At 43.1% G+C, this 18,592-nt stretch overlaps 1 protein-coding gene across 4 annotated transcripts in view; it reads right to left on the reverse strand.

Moving 5' to 3' along the window:
• Positions 1 to 2,309: 2,309 nt before the first annotated feature.
• The window catches only part of FGFR3 (fibroblast growth factor receptor 3), a 72,128-nt gene continuing 55,845 nt past the window's right edge, over positions 2,310 to 18,592 (reverse strand). For all 4 annotated transcript variants that reach the window (XM_053387739.1, XM_053387742.1, XM_053387741.1 and 1 more), the window contains exons 14-18: positions 9,995 to 10,117; positions 7,017 to 7,087; positions 6,475 to 6,612; positions 4,601 to 4,706; positions 2,310 to 2,527 (exon numbers count right to left, since the gene is read on the reverse strand). In XM_053387739.1, the coding sequence (XP_053243714.1) occupies positions 2,366 to 2,527; positions 4,601 to 4,706; positions 6,475 to 6,612; positions 7,017 to 7,087; positions 9,995 to 10,117 (600 nt within the window). In that variant the 3' untranslated portion in view covers positions 2,310 to 2,365. The remainder of the gene's footprint in view (positions 2,528 to 4,600; positions 4,707 to 6,474; positions 6,613 to 7,016; positions 7,088 to 9,994; positions 10,118 to 18,592) is intronic.

The raw sequence follows: 18,592 nt of genomic DNA on the forward strand, positions 1-18,592 counted from the left end.
TGTAAAAACTCAATAAATTATATATATTTATATATAACGCTTATATATTTATAATATCTAAATGAACTCAGGCACACATTTGTACATTGTTCTGGATTGAACAGCAACTTTTCAGATTCTTGGAATGTACAAAACTAGCATACACTGTAGGAAAATACAATAATTCTTTATTGCAAAAAGTAGTTATCTATATAAATCTATATAAATCTATATATATATATATATATATATATATATATATATATATATATTTAAAAACCTCTTCGAAACTTCACTATAAATTAACTATTTTGATAAAATCCTTATTATAGAATGAGTACCAAACTGGAATGGGGACTATCTTGTTACTTCAGTGAAATTTACGATCTGGAGATGGAAGAGAGAAACATCTCAGGATCACTATAGACATCTTTCTCTGTGGTGGGAAGAGTTAAAAGGTCCTAGCATTTACAATTCTATTGGTCTTTTTCCATTTTGTATGTCCCCTGGTTATCGAAAGTGCTTTGACAGTATCGTCTAGCACACATAGTTTTTCAATGTACAAAACTGGGCACTATTGCCATTCCCCCCCCCCCAAACGATATGTTAGGCTCAAAGACTACAATCAAACTTTCCCTACTTATAATTTAAATATTGTTTTATCCCCATTTCTCCGGCAGGAAAATATAAATGGGACTGGTAAGGGGGGGGGAACCCTCAAACACACACATCATTTGCAGTCAACTTTCAGCTTGGCTGCATACCTGTCATCAAGTCCACCACAAAGAACACCTTCATTCAAAAAATATAAAAAATGCACTCACTCCCACCCCCTCCCTTAATGCACAGTGGTAAAAGCGATGAAAGATTTCTTGGTTCTTACACAGAAGTAAAAATAATCTCTGCTGCCATCTGTTTGGATTTAACACTAATGTATTACAGAATGCATATATACTTACTGCAACCCAGGGAAAACTTATTTGTTTTTTTGGAAAAGAAAAATCTAGTATTAACAGTGATTTGTTATACGACTGTACAACTATACATTCTTTTAATATTTCCCACAAACTCAGAAGAAAAATATTGGTTAATTTATCTTCCCAGACTTTCAATAAGTTAAAACCTCAGATTTTGTGAAAAAATTAATGTATACATTAACACTAAACAATTTAAACCGAGGAACAGAATATGTTAATATCTATAAATAATTTTACAAATATACATGATGTTAAAATATAATTTTTTAAAAACACAAGAAAGCAGGCGAGATAAAAAAACAACCACCCTCTTAAATCAGTATGTTCTAGATAGAAAGGTTTCAGTCTTGGATAAATTCTCTTTCCGTCTGGTTTCCACACACATGCAAACATACATAAAAACAACGCGAGCGAATAGGAACTTTTTGTGATACGTTAAAAGGAGCTTTGTTTACAGGTACCCGTAATTACATTCTCCAAGTATCTGCTGGTAGAGGAAAGGAACCTTTGGGGGAAAAGGTTGTGGGAATTCGTTGCGAGAAATTTTACGCCCCATTGTAGAATTTCTAAACACACTGGAAAGTCAGAAAAATAAATAGAGCACGTAGCAAGATTTGGGTCGAATGCTGCTTACAATATATAAGCAACCCGCTGGGAAAATATATAACAAGTTCACCACAATGCACTCATACACAAAAAGTGACACACACACACCCCGTTTTTTTTAAAATTACACCTTGCAACACCTCCAGTCAAGTTCTTTTCTGCCTGCATATATTATTTTAATCTGTTCCTGACGTTAGTGCAAGATGCAGCTAATTCTTCACTGTGGCCAATCCAAGGCAACTTTTTAAGTGGACTAATACTTTTTAAGAGTGGCGAACTCTTCAGAATGGCTTTCAAATTCCTCCAAAGCGGATGGTGAATATATATCTATATATTCCGAAAGATATTTACATAAATGTATGAATCCCTGCAGGCAATGGGGCTTTTGAGCTCCACCCAAAAGATTAATGTGATGATTGCATTCTGAAAAGGAATTCCTACATTCTTTACATGCTTTTCTCTTTAAAAGATGGAAAAAACAACCCCACTTCCCACCCTGGTACTGTAGGCACAGAAAAATCACAGTGGAAATCTGATTGGAGGCTGCGGGTTCGGCACCCTCTAGGTAAGGCACTGTCTGCCTGGATGCTGCTAACCTGCCCAAAATTCGTTCCTTCAGACCAAACAGTGCTGGTGCTGGTTCCTTTTTTCAAATAACAAAACGGGGGGAATTTGTACGGCTTCGCGGCAAGACAAATCTTCTGCGCCACGGAGCAGAGCAATGAAATCCTCCCTCAGGTTTTTCTCCCGGGCCTTCCCCCAAAACGTACATTCACGAGTCTCTTCCTTGCGGGTGTCTGCCATCATGTCCTGACGATGCCGTTTCCTTGCAGTTTGGGAAGACAGGGCTCATCGGAGAGAAGGTCGTGTGCAAATACAGAGTCGTCTCCTGAAGAGCAGGCACTCTGGGTATCCTGGTCCGCAGGCGAATATTGCTCAAAAGGTACCGACAGGTCAATGTACTCCTGCAAGAAGAACAATGGCACGGATAATAAGAGAGGGAGAAATCGGTGACTCTTTCGTAGCGATACCTCATGCCGTAGGTTAGGTTAGGATGGCGGCTAACAGATTGAGGTTGAATCCTGACAAGACAGAAGTACTGTTTTTGGGGGACAGGAGGCGGGCAGGTGTGGAGGATTCCCTGGTCCTGAATGGGGTAACTGTGCCTCTGAAGGACCAGGTGTGCAGCCTGGGAGTCGTTTTGGACTCACAGCTGTCCATGGAGGCACAGGTCAAATCTGTGTCCAGGGCAGCTGTTTACCAGCTCCATCTGGTACGCAGGCTGAGACCCTACCTGCCTGCGGACTGTCTCGCCAGAGTGGTGCATGCTCTAGTTATCTCCCGCTTGGACTACTGCAATGCACTCTACGTGGGGCTACCTTTGAAGGTGACCCGGAAACTACAACTAATTCAGAATGCGGCAGCTAGACTGGTGACTGTGAGTGGCTGCCGAGACCACATAACACCAGTCTTGAAAGATGTATATTGGCCCCCAGTACGTTTCCAAGCACAATTTAAAGTGTTGGTGATGACCTTTCAAGCCCTAAACAGCCTCGGTCCAGTAGACCTGAAGGAGCGTCTCCACCCCCATCCTTCTGCCAGGACACTGAGGTCCAGCATCGAGGGCCTTCTGGCGGTTCCTTCACTGCGAGAAGCCAAGTTACAGGGAACCATGCAGGGGGCCTTCTCGGTAGTGGCGCCCGCCCTGTGGAACGCCCTCCCACTAGATTTCAAAGAGAAAAACCACTACCAGACTTTTAGAAGACATCTGAAGGCAGCCCTCTTTAGGGAAGCTTTTAATGTTTGATGTATTACAGTTTTTTAATATTTTTTTGGAAGCCGCCCAGAGTGGCTGGGGAAGCCCAGCCAGATGGGCGGGGTATAAATAATATATTATTATTATTATTATTATTATTATTATTATTATTATTATTAGGTTAGAACTGGGAGTTCCACAAAATACCCTGGTCTCTGCCCATGAAGATCTGTGGTGAGGCTGCTATGATTCCAAGCACTGGTAGTGGTTGCATTGCTGACCTCATTTCCCACAATGCCACACGCCATTGCAGTTTACCGAGACGGGGCAGGGGCAAAGCAGAAGGGAGCAGAGTTTGCTGCAGGCAGGGCCGGATTTAGGTTTGATGAGGCCCTAAGCTACTGAAGGTAATGGGGCATTTATATGTCCAGCTGTCCTTTGTCAACAATAAATTGTCGCTGTTTTTTGTGTTGAATATATGCTATATAGTAATTTATGGACCTAGTAAAGCTAAAGGGACCCCTGACCGTTAAGTCCAGTCGTGACCGACTCTGGGGTTGTGGTGCTCATCTCGCTTTATTGGCCGAGGGAGCCGGAGTACAGCTTCCAGGTCATGTGACCAGCATGACTAAGCCGCTTCTGGCGAACCAGAGCAGCTCACGGAAACGCCGTTTACCTTCCCGCCGGAGCGGTACCTATTTATCTACTTGCACTTTGATGTGCTTTCGAGCTGCTAGGTTGGCAGGAGCAGGGACCGAGCAACGGGAGCTCACCCCGTTGCGGGGATTCGAACTGCCGACCTTCTGATCGGCAAGTCCTAGGCTCAGTGGTTTAGCCCACAACGCCAATGGCACCCAATATATAGAAATGAGCAAACCAGCGATATTTTAGGGAGCAGGCTAGCAGGCGGAACCCATGACTTACATCATAGTAATAATAATAATAATTTATTATTTGTACCCCGCCCATCTGGCTGGGCTTCCCCAGCCACTCTGGGCGGCTTCCCAAAAAATATTAAAATCCTCTAATACATTAAACATTAAAAGCTTCCCTAAATAGGGCTGCCTTCAGATGTCTTCTAAAAGTCTGGTAGGAGCCTACACTACCCAAAACACTGTTGCTGTATGTAGGTTTTATTTTATTCGTTTTTTATCTTATATTTTGGAAATGTACATCCAGGTTTTATTTCTTTAAGACTCATGTATGTTTGAATAAAGCATCTAAACTTTGAGAGGCAGGTGCAAATTAGCCCCAGCGTGCCAGAAAGTAAGGCAATACTCACATCAGTTGAGGTCACGATCAGGACTCTATCCAGGTCTTCAACTAGCTGCTTAAAGGTTGGCCGCTGGGAAGGTACAGCATGCCAGCACTCCCTCATAATCATGTACCTGGGGAAAGGGAGAATTTAGGGCAAATGTTTAGGCAGGACATGGGCTTTCGCCAGTGGCTGGGGTTGCGCTTGCTGCAGATGGGATTCCAAAACCTTACACTCAAAAAGAAATGGAAGGCCGTGAATGTATAACGTGCTCAAGGATGTATAACGTGCTGTTGAAATGGAACACTCAGGATGAAACGGTGAAATCTGTTATGATTAAATGGGCACAAGATGTTGGACACAACATTATGATGGCTGACTGGGAACAGTTATGCACCACAGGTATGAAGTTCACAGCATGTAATGCCTTAAGAGAGAATATAATGAAAATGATATACAGGTGGTACATGACACCAGTCAAGCTTGCGAAAATCTATCATTTGCCCGATAATAAGTGTTGGAAATGTAAAGAGACTGAAGGTACATTCTTTCACCTTTGGTGGACATGCCCAAGGATCAAGGCTTTCTGGGAGATGATCTATAACGAAATGAAAAAGGTATTTAAATATACCTTTCTGAAGAAACCAGAGGCCTTTCTCCTGGGCATGGTCGGCCAATTGGTGCTAAAGAAGGACAGAACTTTCTTTATGTATGCTACAACAGCAGCAAGAATACTTATTGCAAAGAAATGGATAACTGATTTAGAATACAAAAAAGGGAGGTGTGACGAGGTCAGGGAAATAAGCGAATGAAAGAAAACAAATGGGAAGATATGCTGTATTTTTTCTTGATTTTTCTTTTTGTTTAAGGGATTTTAATTCTTTGTTCTTTTTTATCTTTCTTTTTTCTTTTTTGTATTTCATCTTTTTTTTGTTTAAAATGATGTTTTTCTTGATTTTTCTTTTTGTACCTTTAAAAACTTTAATAAATATTTTAAAAAAAGAAAAAGAAACCGAAGCTTGAGCCAAACGCTATCCTACGAAACAGCAGCGAGAGATATAAAACAGACAAAAGGACTGGAACGGTTCGTTGTTTTTATGGATGCATGTGCACACACACGGCCAGACTTTCTAATGATTCACCAAAGAGCGGTCTGCTTAAAATGAAAGGAAATAAAAGAGTTTCAATCACTCATTGCTACTCATCACTGTGAAGCTGAAGGGTGGCACACCGTGGCCAGAGTCCAAGAGCCCCTGAGAGAGCCTTTCTCCTGGGAAGATTGTCCTGTCAGAAAGGAGACCAGCCTGGTCCCTTCCACTGATTGGAGAAGGAGTAGCTGCACCAATGTTTTCTTTCCTCCTCCCTCCCCACTTTTTTCATTTATATTGTGTGCTTTGGTTTGTTCTCACGGCTCACAATCATTCCATGCGCAAAGCAGCATTCAAAATCCAACTAAGCCTGGTGGAAAATAGGTTTGTGTTGCTCACTATGCCATGACTGAGAGTTGGGCTGGACTCAAAATGGAGTCAAGACAACCAGCCAACTATATAAACTGCAGTTGAAAGTAAGTCTGCCTTATAGTATTTTATTGAAGGCATCAGCTGCAGTTTCTACGGTTGGTTGGTTGACTTCACCCTACTTTTGAGTCTAGCCCAACTCTCACTCATGGCATAGCAATAGCCTTACGCGGCTATCAAAACATCAAGAAACCTTTACTGTGTGTGTGTACATGAAAGCAGGAAGAAGACCCTTCATAGCAGGGATTGAGGTGGCACCAAGAGATACATACACAAAGAGAGAGAATGTGGGACTGAAGCAGTTGAATTAAAGACAACCCCTTCTCCTCAGACTCAGAAACACGTCTTACAAAAATGGAAGTTGTTTCCAGACTGACAACTTACAAATCATGGGTGCAGTTTGCTGGCTTGTCCATGCGATGGCCTTCCTTTAGGAGTTTGAAGAGTTCCTCAACTGGAATTCCTGGATAGGGGGACCCTCCCAAAGTGAAGATCTCCCATAGCAGCACTCCGAAGGACCATCTGGGAACCAAAGGTTTTAGAATTCAATGAGACTTTTGGGAAAGGAGATGAAGGCGGGGGCTTCTCTTTTGTTTCTGGGCAGCCATGCACAGCTAACAAGTCATCAATAGAATGACTAATTGCCTGAGCCATTTTATTTTTTTACTAGGCACTTGCAGATCTCTGTTGATGCAGCTCAATAGAAATCCCATACACCTAGTCTGAAATTAAGATGAGCATTTAATCAGGTAGCTGACAGCCTGTCTATTACTCTTTGTTAAGTTTTCCACTACATCAGTGAATTCAAAATTATTCATGCACATATTGACAAAATCCCGTCTCAGCTTGGCATTACAATTGTTCCCATGACTTTCGTGTTTCGCTTGTTTTTGCTTTCACTGTTTAAAATCACGGGCAATGCTTACACATCACTCTGGTGCGTATACACACGGTCAAACAATGCTTCTGGAGCCATCCATTTCACAGGCAGTCGACCCTGTAATTTAGGGAGATGAAAAGGAAAGATCCATCAGCAATTTCACCCAGCCATTCTGGCACCAACTGAACATTCAACTATAATCCAGTCTGAAACATTTTCCTTGGTGACCAGGCCAAACAAATAATGAACATGGGTGAACTGATCAAGCTATTTGACCCCCACAGCCCACAATTACTTTCTCTTCATACTAATTGCATCCTTCAGTGCAAGGTGTTTAGTGCCCTGAAGTCATACGACATCCCTCACCTCGCCTCAAGGGGTCATGGGAGAAGGCTTTAGCCACTACGCTGTCTCTGCCGCCCTTCTCTCCTAACCCTCCGACCACACACTTTCCCTCCTCCCTGACACAGGCAGTGTGGAGGCAAAGGCTTCGCAGCCACAAACACAACGCAGTATGAGATGGTGCAGTGGTACCTTGGTTTTCAAATAGAATGCGTTCCGGGAGTCCGTTCGACTCCTGGAACCCTTCGAAAACCAAAATGCGGCTTCCGATTGGCTGCAGGAACGTCCTGCAGCCAATCGGAAGCTGCACCGGACATTCAGCTTCAGAAAATCATTCAAAAACTGGAACACTCTTCCGGGTTTCGATTGTTTGGGAACCGATTTGTTCAGGACCCAAGGCGTTCGGCTTCCAAGATACGACTATATTTGAGTACAGTGAAGTTAGGAACGCAGATATACCGTATTTTCGCCCTATAGGACGCACTTTTCCCCCTCCAAAAATGAAGGGGAAATGTGTGTGTGTCCTATGGGGCGAATGCAGGCTTTCGCTGAAGCCTGGAGAGCGAGAGGGGTCGGTGCGCACCGATCCCTCTCGCTCTCCAGGCTTCAGGAAGCTATCCGCAAGCCTTGAGAGCCCGCAGCAGTTCCCGCCGGGCTCCCACGGCTTGCGCAGAGCTGCCTCTATCCCGAAGCCTGGGCGTGCTGAGCAGTCGCGCCCGGGCTTCGGGTAGCTCTGCGCAAGCCGCAGGAGCCCTCCCACGGCTTACGGACAGCAGCCTGTTCTGGGGGCTGGGGTCGGGGGAAGCTCAGGCTTCCCCCGCCCCAGCCCCACGCCTGAGGGGGAAATAATTTCCCCCCCTTTATTTCCCCCCCCAAAAAACTAGGTGCGCCCTATGGGCCGGTGCACCCTATAGGGCGAAAAATACGGTATAAGCTAGGCACAAATGGCTCCTTAAACCAAGGTTGCAGCCCCCAAAACAGAATGCCTAGTTGCCATTTTGGTGGTAAGACGACTCTAAAGTCTTATTTTTCAAATGATGGGCTGACTGTGATAGATTCTCAGTTAAATGTCCGGCTATTTCAGATGACTACCTTGAGCTAGGTTAAGAACTTTGAGAACTTGAAGGAAAGTCACTTGGTCCAGGGACAGTCCACATATATATTGACCTATTACTACCTCTTTTTCTTATTGGTGACATGGACCATTCATAGTGTAGGAACATTCTTCACAACTGTGAGCCGGGTGGGGTAAGTGAAGACAAGCTACAACAATCAACTATAATCTTGTTCACTGCTCCTGCTCAGGCTGCACTGAAAAAAGCATCTTGGTTCCTGAAATTCATTCCAGTTGTGCCACACTTTTAACATTTGAAAAAAAGGTACCAGAACTGTGCAACCTTGAGTACGCCCAGAAAAAAAGCACTGAGTATTTGCCCAGTACAGCTATACCTATTGCCAGATGCAGCCGAGACTGTGACTACTTCTCAGTTAAAATGAATAAATCACATGGCTGAAGAAGTTTGACTTTTGAATAATTCCTTTGTTAGATCCCTTTCCTCTTTGTAGTATATACCATATTTTTCGCTCTATAGGGCGCACTTTTCCCCCTCCAAAAATGAAGGGGAAATGTGTGTGCGTCCTATGGAGCGAATGCAGGCTCCTAGCCTTCAGCGATAGCAACGGAAAGCCTCTGAAGTGCAGAGAGAGAGCTCCCCCTGCGATCCAGAGGCTTCGCGTTGCTTTTGCTGAAGCCTGGAGAGCGAGAGGGGTCGGTGCGCACCGACCCCTCTCGCTCTCCAGGCTTCAGGCAGCTATCCGCAAGCCTTCGGAGCGCAGCAGGAGTTCCCCCCGTGCTCCGAAGGCTTGCGGATAGCAGCCTGAAGCCCAGGGAGCACAGCGCCAACTCTCGCTGCACTCCCCGGGCTTCAGGCAGCTATCCGCAAGCCTTCGGAGCGCGCCCCCAGCCCCGCAAGCTCCGGGAGCAGTGGCAAGGCTGCGCGCAACCTTGCCACCGCTCCTGGACCTGTTCTGGGGGCTGGGGTCGGGGGAAGCTCGGGCTTCCCCCGCCCCAGCCCCGCAGCTAAAAATGAAGCCAAGACAGCCAGCGGGATCCATCCCACTGGCTGTCTTGGCTTCTGCCAAAGCCACGCACAGCCTCTCCCGGCTGGAGAGGTTGCGCGTGGCTAAAGAGGAAGCCAAGACAGCCAGCGGGATGGATCCCGCTGGCTGTCTTGGCTTCTTTGCTCTAAAAACTAGGTGCGCCCTATAGTCCGGTGCGCCCTATGGAGCGAAAAATATGGTATATATTAATTCTCAGCTTTCGTCAGAAATGTTTTTTTCTGAAAGTTGGGATAGTTTTTAATGTTAGTTTTAAAATAAATGTGTTGTTTCTAGCCTATCCTGTTCAAAATTCTGAACAAAATTAGATTGGGTTTTGTTTGTGGACTTGAAACTGAAAGGTGTCCAGAATGTGTGTAACAAGTTGTATTAATCTCTCTCTCAGAAGCCAACTGAGTTACTGACTTACAAAACAGAAAACAGTGAACATTCAAGTAAAACCCAGGGCCTCACTTTAACTTGAATCGCTAAAAGAGAATGCAAGGCAAAGCTATTTAATGCCCACAAGATGCCCAGTTCTTTAAGTAGCCAGAATAGCTTCATGTCTGAGAGCTTTTCACTCACATTGGTTGTCTTCTTGTAATAATCAATGTTGTGGACATCTCTAGCAAGGCCAAAGTCAGCTATCTTCATCACATTGTCTTCTGTGACCAAAACATTTCTAGCTGCCAAGTCCCTATGGATACACTGAAAAAGAATGGGGGGGGGGACCCAAGAAACGTACATTGATTAAGATGTTTACAAAATGAAATAATGACCATGTATTGTTTATGAGCCGCTGCAGCATCTACATTCTAAATTCATGTTTGGCGGTCAAAACAGAAGGCTTTTTATCACAGGAAAAGAAACCAGCCCTCGACAACTTAACCGGCAGAAAAAGATTTTTTTGAAAAAATCCCTAAGCCCCGGGGTCACAATTTCATCAAAAATCTGACTTTCGGCAATTCAGTCAAAAATGGTGCCAAACGGTTGCAAATGCTCCCCTGAGAGGTTTGGCGGTCGAAACAGAAGGCTTTTTATCAAAGGAAAAGAAATCAGCCCTCAACAACTTAACCGGAAGAAAAATATTTTTTTGAAAAAATCCCTAAGCCCCGGGGTCACAATTTCATCAAAAATCGGACTTTCGGCATTTCACTCAAAAATGGTGCCAAACGGGACTTCCGGTCGGCGCCAGCGTTTAATGGCGGTCTCCTGCTGAGCTCCGCTCAGGGAGACTACTCCGTGAGTTCGGGTCCGACCGCTACGGCGAAGCGGGGACCCCTAAAATCACAGGCGCGGAAGCCTGTGAACAAGGAGACTCGGTGGGCACCTGAAGCGCCCCCCTTACTGCGAAGGAGCCTTTTTAAAGGCTCCGGAGCGGCATCGGGTGAGAGTGCGGTGCTGAGAGTCGCTACCCAGCTCGCGGAGTGAAGCCGCGTCGCCATAACGGAGAGCGCCGATTCCTTCCTGGCATTCGGATTTGGATTTACAATTACCCGTGAGTAAGATTGGGAAATCTCCGGGATTTAAAGCAAAAAGGTTTGAAAATTTGGCTGAAAACGGGAAAGAGTTAAAATAAGGAAGTCTGCCTTTCCCGGACTGCATGACAGTTAAAGCAACGATATACAAGCTGCAATTTGACGGAAGATAGCTCTATTTATATTCAACCTAGACATTGAACCTGAACCTTCCCCCTTAGCAGCAGGAGCGGGGGGGGATGAACTTGAACTAGCATTACCTGCTGGAAAGAGATGAAAGGGAAAATTACCCGCTGTTTTAAACCCTTGGGAAAGGACTGCTTTAAAAAGGACTAATTCAGCGGGATCGAAAGCTGTCATTTGAGATTGGATACAAAGTTGGTGTATTGCAAGTTGGATACAAAGTTGAGACTTTATCTGCTACTGTTGGTGGCTGAGGATACAAAGTAACAGTTCTCTGACTGGAAAATTATTTGAAAAGTTGTGGCCATTTTTTGCTTTCTTTTTCTTTGTTTCCCTGTACCTTGAACGGTGAATCGCTCCCTCTAGAGGGCTGAGGGAAAATTTAACAGTGTAAAGAATAAGTTAGTGGAGTTTTCCATCTGGAAACAATTCCCGTGGGAACGACCTTGGGACATGAGAGGCCAAGAGGATGAGATAAAAACAAGAGCAAAAACAAAAATTGCACAAAGGAGAAGAGGTTCCATATCAGGCTTAGCCCTTGCAGGTGTAGAAGGGCAGGAAAGAGGGATGGATACAGTGACACAAGCACTAATAAAAATTAATGAATCATTAGAGGCTTTGACCAAACAAGGTACAGAAAATTTTAAACAATTAACAGAGCTATCAGAGAAGCTTGACTTGAACACTAAAAGTGTTGCATCTAATACAGAGACTATAAATAAATTAATTGAAGAAAATGTTGTAATTCGTAAGACTGCTGAAGAGGCAAAAATTATAGCTGAATCTACGCAAGTTAAATTAGAACCTGTTTGTAAAAAGCTAGAGGAACATGAGGCGGCCCTGTCCTTAATAGATCTTCAGAGAAAGGAGAGGAACTTGAGATTGAGAGCCGTGCCAGAAAGTGAGCAGGACAATTTGGCAGAGTTCCTCACAAAAGAATTTTCGGATTTCTGGCAAGTGAATTTGAAAGAGGAGGAATTCAAGATAGTTACGGCCTTCAGACTGGGAAGAAGACAGAATAAAAAGAAGCCAAGGGATTGCCTGATAACCTTGAGATCTAAGGAGGAGAGAGATAAAATATTGAATCTACAATATCAAAGATCTCTGGAGATTGAAGACTCCTTTGTTCAGATTTATAAGGATATTCCTAAATATATCTTGGAAGTGAGAACCTACTACAGGGATCTGACCACCTTGTTGATGAAGAATAACATAATATATAGATGGGAGTACCCACAAGGCCTGTCTTTCAACTATAAAGGGAAAAAAATCAAAATAAAAACAGTGCAAGATAAAGAACAGTTTCTGGAAAAAAACCAAGAAGACCTTGTGAAGGGAGTGGTGGACCTGACTACTGAGGCTAAGGACTTAGCGGATATATCGAACTTGACATTTGGACTTCAGACCCCAACAAAGGAAGAACAACTGCTGGGGGCAGTTGGAGGAGCAACAAAGTAAACAACAACATGGCTCTACAATTTTTAAGCTGGAATTGTAACGGTTTGAACCTTCCCAGAAAAAGACGTGAGGTTTTTCATATTTTAAAAAAAGAACAATTGGATTTGATTTGTCTGCAAGAAACCCACGTGACTAGAACACATAGAAAATTACTTGTTAATAAAAGACTGGGACAGGAATTTATTTCATCAGATAAGGTGAAAAAAAGAGGAGTGGTGATTTATGCTAAGGAAAAATTGGCCCCTAAGTTGATATTTAAAGACGAACAAGGAAGATATTTGGCAATAGAAATACAAGTCCAAGGAGAAAAATTATTGATAATTGGGATTTATGCTCCGAATGAAGGGAAGTCAGAGTTTTTTAAGAAACTACATGAGACATTAATGGACTATTTGGATTACAATATAATCATGATGGGAGATATGAATGGAGTGGTCTCTACAAATATGGACAAAGCACTGAGACAGGTGGTTTCTAAGGATGGGAGACTACCCAAGACTTTTTTTGAAATGACAGATAATATTGATTTGATTGACATCTGGAGAACAAGAAACCCTCTGGAGAGAGAGGGAACTTTTTTCTCTGAAGCAAAAAAGACCTGGACCAGAATCGACCAAATTTGGGTAACTAGTGGAATGGCACCTAAGATAAAGAAAGTGGAAATCTGCCCAAAGACTTGCTCCGACCATAACGCCGTAAAGATGGAAATGAACACAACAACAGCTGGTTCCTTCAGATGGAGGATGAATGACTCTCTATTTAGAGATGAAGAGGTGTACAGAAAGGCCCAGAAAACAATTAAGGACTACTTTGAGATAAACCTGAAAACAGAGGTAGAGAAAAGAACAATATGGGACGCAAGTAAAGCTGTTATGCGAGGATTTTTGATACAGCAGAACACTTTAAAAAAGAAGAGACAGAACGAAAAGAAAGATAAGATTTTGGAAAAAATAAAAGAAGGTGAAAAAAAACTGAGATCAAAGCCAAAGTCCCACGAAATCTTAAGAGAAATAAAGTTCTACCAGAGACAATATATGGAACTGATGAATCAGGAGATAGAATGGAAAATAAAGCTAATGAGACAGAAGACATTTGAATCGGCAGATAAATGTGGGAAACTTCTGGCATGGCAATTGAAGAAAAGACAAAAACTGAATATGGTTACAAGCTTAGAGGTTGAAGGAAAGAACATTTTTAGGCCAAATGAGATTAGAAACTGTTTTCAGAGTTATTTCAGAAGACTTTATGCACAAGGGCCGGTGGATGAAAAAGAGATAGAAGAATTTCTTTAAAAATATGGATTACAAAAAATATCTGAACAGAGTAAAGAGAGTTTAAACCAGAAAATAACTGAGCAGGAAATAGAGGGAGCTATTCAAAACATGAAACTGGGAAAATCTCCAGGACCAGATGGCCTGACTTCCAGATACTACAAAGCTTTGAAAGATTGGTTGATTCAACCGTTTAAGGAAGTCTGCAATGAAATTTTAGAGGGGAAGAAGGCACCTGAATCGTGGAAAGAAGCATATATTACACTTATACCAAAATCTGAGACTGAAAAGAATCAGATTAAGAACTACCGCCCTATATCATTGCTTAACGTGGATTACAAAATTTTTGCAGACATTTTGGCAAAAAGATTGAAGAGGGTTTTGGTGGGTGAGATTCATAAAGACCAGGCTGGCTTTCTCCCAGGAAGACATTTATCTGACAATGTGAGAAATATAATAGACATTATGGAACTACTTGAGAATAACATTAACACTAAGGCAGTATTAATATTTGTGGACGCTGAGAAAGCCTTTGACAATATCTCTTGGAGTTTTATGAAAAAGAATCTCAAAGGAATGGGGGTGGGCCAAGGTTTTGAGAATGGTATAGGTGCAATTTATTCTGAACAAAAAGCAAAACTAATTGTAAATAACGTGGTTACTGAAGAAATCGCTATTGAAAAAGGGACACGACAGGGGTGCCCAATATCCCCACTACTTTTTATAACTGTTCTGGAGGTTTTATTAAATATGATTAGAGGTGACCAGTTGGTAAAAGGGATACAGGTCGGAGCTAAACAATACAAGTTGAAAGCGTTTGCAGATGATTTAGTTTTAACTTTGCAAGAGCCAGACACTAGTACAAAAAAAGTTTTGGAGATAATACAATTCTTTGGTCGAGTGGCAGGTTTTAAGCTAAATAAACAAAAAACAAAGGTATTGGGAAAGAACTTAACAGTGGAGGAAAGAGAGAAGTTTCAGAGTGAAACTGGATTAATGGTAGCAAATAAGGTGAAATATCTAGGGGTCAATTTAACAACTAAGAATGTGAATTTATTTAAAGACAATTATGAGAAATGCTGGACAGAAATTAAGAAAGATTTGGAAATATGGTCAAATTTGAGACTTTCCTTGCTAGGCCGAATCGCTGTTATTAAGATGAATGTTTTGCCAAGAATGTTGTTTTTGTTTCAAACATTGCAGATTGTGGACAGAATGGACTGTTTCAAGAAGTGGCAGAAAGATATATCGAAATTTGTCTGGCAGGGCAAAAAGCCCAGAATAAAATTTAAGATATTAACTGATGCAAAAGAAAGAGGGGGGTTTGCCCTGCCGGACTTAAAGCTTTACTATGAAGCAGCAGCTTTTTGCTGGCTGAAAGATTGGCTACTTCTTGAGAACACAGACATTTTGGACCTAGAAGGGTTCAATAATAGATTTGGTTGGCATGCATATATATGGTATGACAAGGTAAAAATCCATAAAAGCTTCAAAAACCATATTGTAAGGAAAGCATTATATAATGTTTGGATTCGGTATAAAGATTTGTTGGAAAATAAAACCCCTAGGTGGCTGTCACCAATGGAGGCTAAGGAAGTTAAAAAACTTAATATGGAATCTAAATGGCCAAAATATTGGGAAATTGTAGAACAAGAAGGTGGAAATGTGAAATTACAGAGTTATGAGAAATTGAAGTTTAAAGTAAGAGATTGGCTACATTATTATCAGATAAATGAAGTTTTTAAACAGGACAGGAAAATCGGCTTCCAGGTGGAGAAGTCAAAGTTAGAAACAGAATTGTTAGAACCCAATACGAAGAATCTGTCTAGAATGTACAACTTGCTGCTGAAATGGAATACACAGGATGAAATGGTTAAATCAGCTATGATTAAATGGGCACAGGACATTGGTCATGACATTATGTTTGCTGACTGGGAACAGTTATGGACCACCGGTATAAAATTTACGGCATGCAATGCCTTAAGAGAGAATACTATGAAAATGATTTATAGGTGGTACATGACCCCAGTCAAGCTTGCAAAAATTTACCATTTGCCCAATAATAAATGTTGGAAATGTAATGAAACTGAAGGTAATTTCTATCACCTTTGGTGGACGTGCCCAAGGATTAAGGCCTTCTGGGAAATGATATATAATGAAATTAAGAAGGTGCTTAAGTGTACCTTTCACAAAAAACCAGAGGCTTTTCTCCTGGGCATGGTAGGCCAATTGGTGTCAAAGAAAGATAGGATATTTTTTATGTATGCTACAACAGCAGCGAGAGTTCTACTAGCAAAGTATTGGAAGACACAAGAACTACCCACACTGGAAGAGTGGCAGACGAAGGTGATCGAGTATATGGGACTAGCAGAGATGACGAGCAGAATCCGTGACCAAGGGAAAGAGACGGCGGAAGAAGATTGGAAGAAATTCAAACTTTACCTTAAAAATTTCTGTAAAATTACTGAGTGTTAAAATGTCATGGGTAAAGCATAACAGATTTGCAGCGATAAATGATTGGATAAGAGGAAAGAAAGAGGTTAAAGAAAGGAATTAAGTATTTTGGACCAGGGGTTGCTGGAAAAAAAGCTCAAAACAGGGATGCAGAAAAGGGGGGCATTGGGAAGTCGCTGAAATTGGGTACATGAAAAAATTTATGAAATTATATATGTTTATATGTTTGTTTGTTTGTGTTTGTCTTTTGTATTGTTTTATACTGTATGTTGAAAAACCAATAAAAATTTTATAAAAAAAAAAAACTAAATTCAAGGCAGCGGGGTGCCATTTAATCCTTTGTGCAGAATGAACTGCTTTGTAGCAACCTGTTTGTTGATGGAAGGTTGGTAGCTGAGGTTGGTGACCTTCCTTGCTCTTTTCAACCTTGAGAGGGTGAAGGAGGAGTTGAGGGGAATTGCAAAAGGTTGCAAGTATCAGTGAGGGGTGGGCTTTGCAAAGTCTTCCTGCACTCCCCCTTTCAACCTCTGATGCTGGGATTTAGATAGGTGGGCAGGGCAACCCACCAATCGTGTGAGGTCACAATAACACCACATTACTGACATGTGGATTGTCCTTAGCTGTCAACTTACAGATTTGAAAATAAGGGACCAGCAACCTCGAAAATAAGGGATCAGCAGCTAAAATAAGGGAGTTTCCAAGCACAGGTAGGTTCAACTTCTGAGCACCTCCAAGCCAAAGGCAGAAAGCCCAGCCAGCAGCCAAACGAAGCCTCAAGTGGTGGTTCCCACAGCGCAGCAACCCGGCAAAGGGGATGCAGCAAGGAAAACCACCATCACCACTCTGCTGGGAAGCGCTGAGCAAAGGCGGGACTCCAGGCAACGCGGCCGATTTGATCGGCACAAGGCATGCAAGCTCCACCCCCAGTCGTTCTTAGACTCCTTATTGGGTGAGCAACGCAGCCAGCCAAGCAACACAGTTGGAGCCCCCCTCCTCCCTGGCTGGCAGGGAGGGAGGGAGGGAGAGGAGCTGTTTCCTTTGAAACCCGGGAAATTTAAGGGACATCATCAAAAAGGGACAGCAGCGGGAAACGCGCGGTTGGATAAGGGACTTTCCCACCAAATAAGGGACGGTTGACAGCTATAGGGTTGCCCCACCCACCCATCTGTTAATGTTGACCTATGAGGAGAGAGTCAAAAGGGTTCCTGGGCCATGTTCAGAAAGTGCTGGTGGGGGTATGAGTGTTCAGACCCCATGGCTCTCACTTGTGGGTGCCTCAGGGTTCTGCCCTCTCCCCCATGCTTTTCAGCATCTACATGCAGCCGCTGGGAGAGATCATCAGGGGGTTTGGGCTGGGTGTCCATCAATATGCAGATGATACCCAGCTCTACCTCTCTTTCAAATCAGAACCAGTGAAGGCAGTGAAGGTCCTGTGTGAGTGCCTGGAGGCGGTTGGAGGATGGATGGCGGCTAATGGATTGAGGTTGAATCCTGACAATACAGAAGTACTGTTTTGGGGGGACAGGAGGTGGGCAGGAGTGGAGGACGCCGTGGTCCTGAATGGGGTAACTGTGCCCCTTGCAGCTGTCCATGGAGGCGCAGGTCAATTCTGTGTTCAAGGCAGCTGTTTATCAGCTCCATCTTGTATGCAGGCTGAGACCCTACCTGCCCGCGGACTGTCTCGTCAGAGTGGTGCATGCTCTAGTTATCTCTCGCTTGGACTACTGCAATGCACTCTATGTGGGGCTACCTTTGAAGGCAACCCGGAAACTACAACTAATCCAGAATGGGGCAGCTAGACTGGTGACTGGGACCAGCTGCAGCGACCACATAACACCAGTCTTGAAAGACGTACATTGGCTCCCAGTACATTTCCAAGTACAATTTAAAGTGTTGGTGCTGACCTTTAAAGCTCTAAACGGCCTTGGCCCAGTATACCTGAAGGAGCGTCTCCACCCCCATCGTTCTACCCGGACACTGAGGTCCAGCACCGAGGGCCTTCTGGTGGTTCCCTCGCTGCGAGAAGCCAAGTTACAGGGAACCAAGCAGAGGGCCTTTTCGGTAGCGGCACCTGCCCTGTGGAACGCCCTCCCACCAGATGTCAAAGAGAAGAACAACTACCAGACTTTTAGAAGGCATCTGAAGGCAGCCCTGTTTAGGGAGGCTTTTAACGTTTGATGGACTATTGTATTTTAATATTTTGTTGGAAGCCGCCCAGAGTAGCTGGGGGAATAAATAAATTATTATTATTATTATTATTATTATTATTATTATTATTATTATTATCATTATCATCATCATCATCATTATTCCTTGCACCTGGTCTAAGGTATTCGTTT

The sequence above is a fragment of the Podarcis raffonei genome, chromosome 5 (assembly GCF_027172205.1).
Source record: "Podarcis raffonei isolate rPodRaf1 chromosome 5, rPodRaf1.pri, whole genome shotgun sequence".
NCBI classification, from domain to species: domain Eukaryota; kingdom Metazoa; phylum Chordata; class Lepidosauria; order Squamata; family Lacertidae; genus Podarcis; species Podarcis raffonei.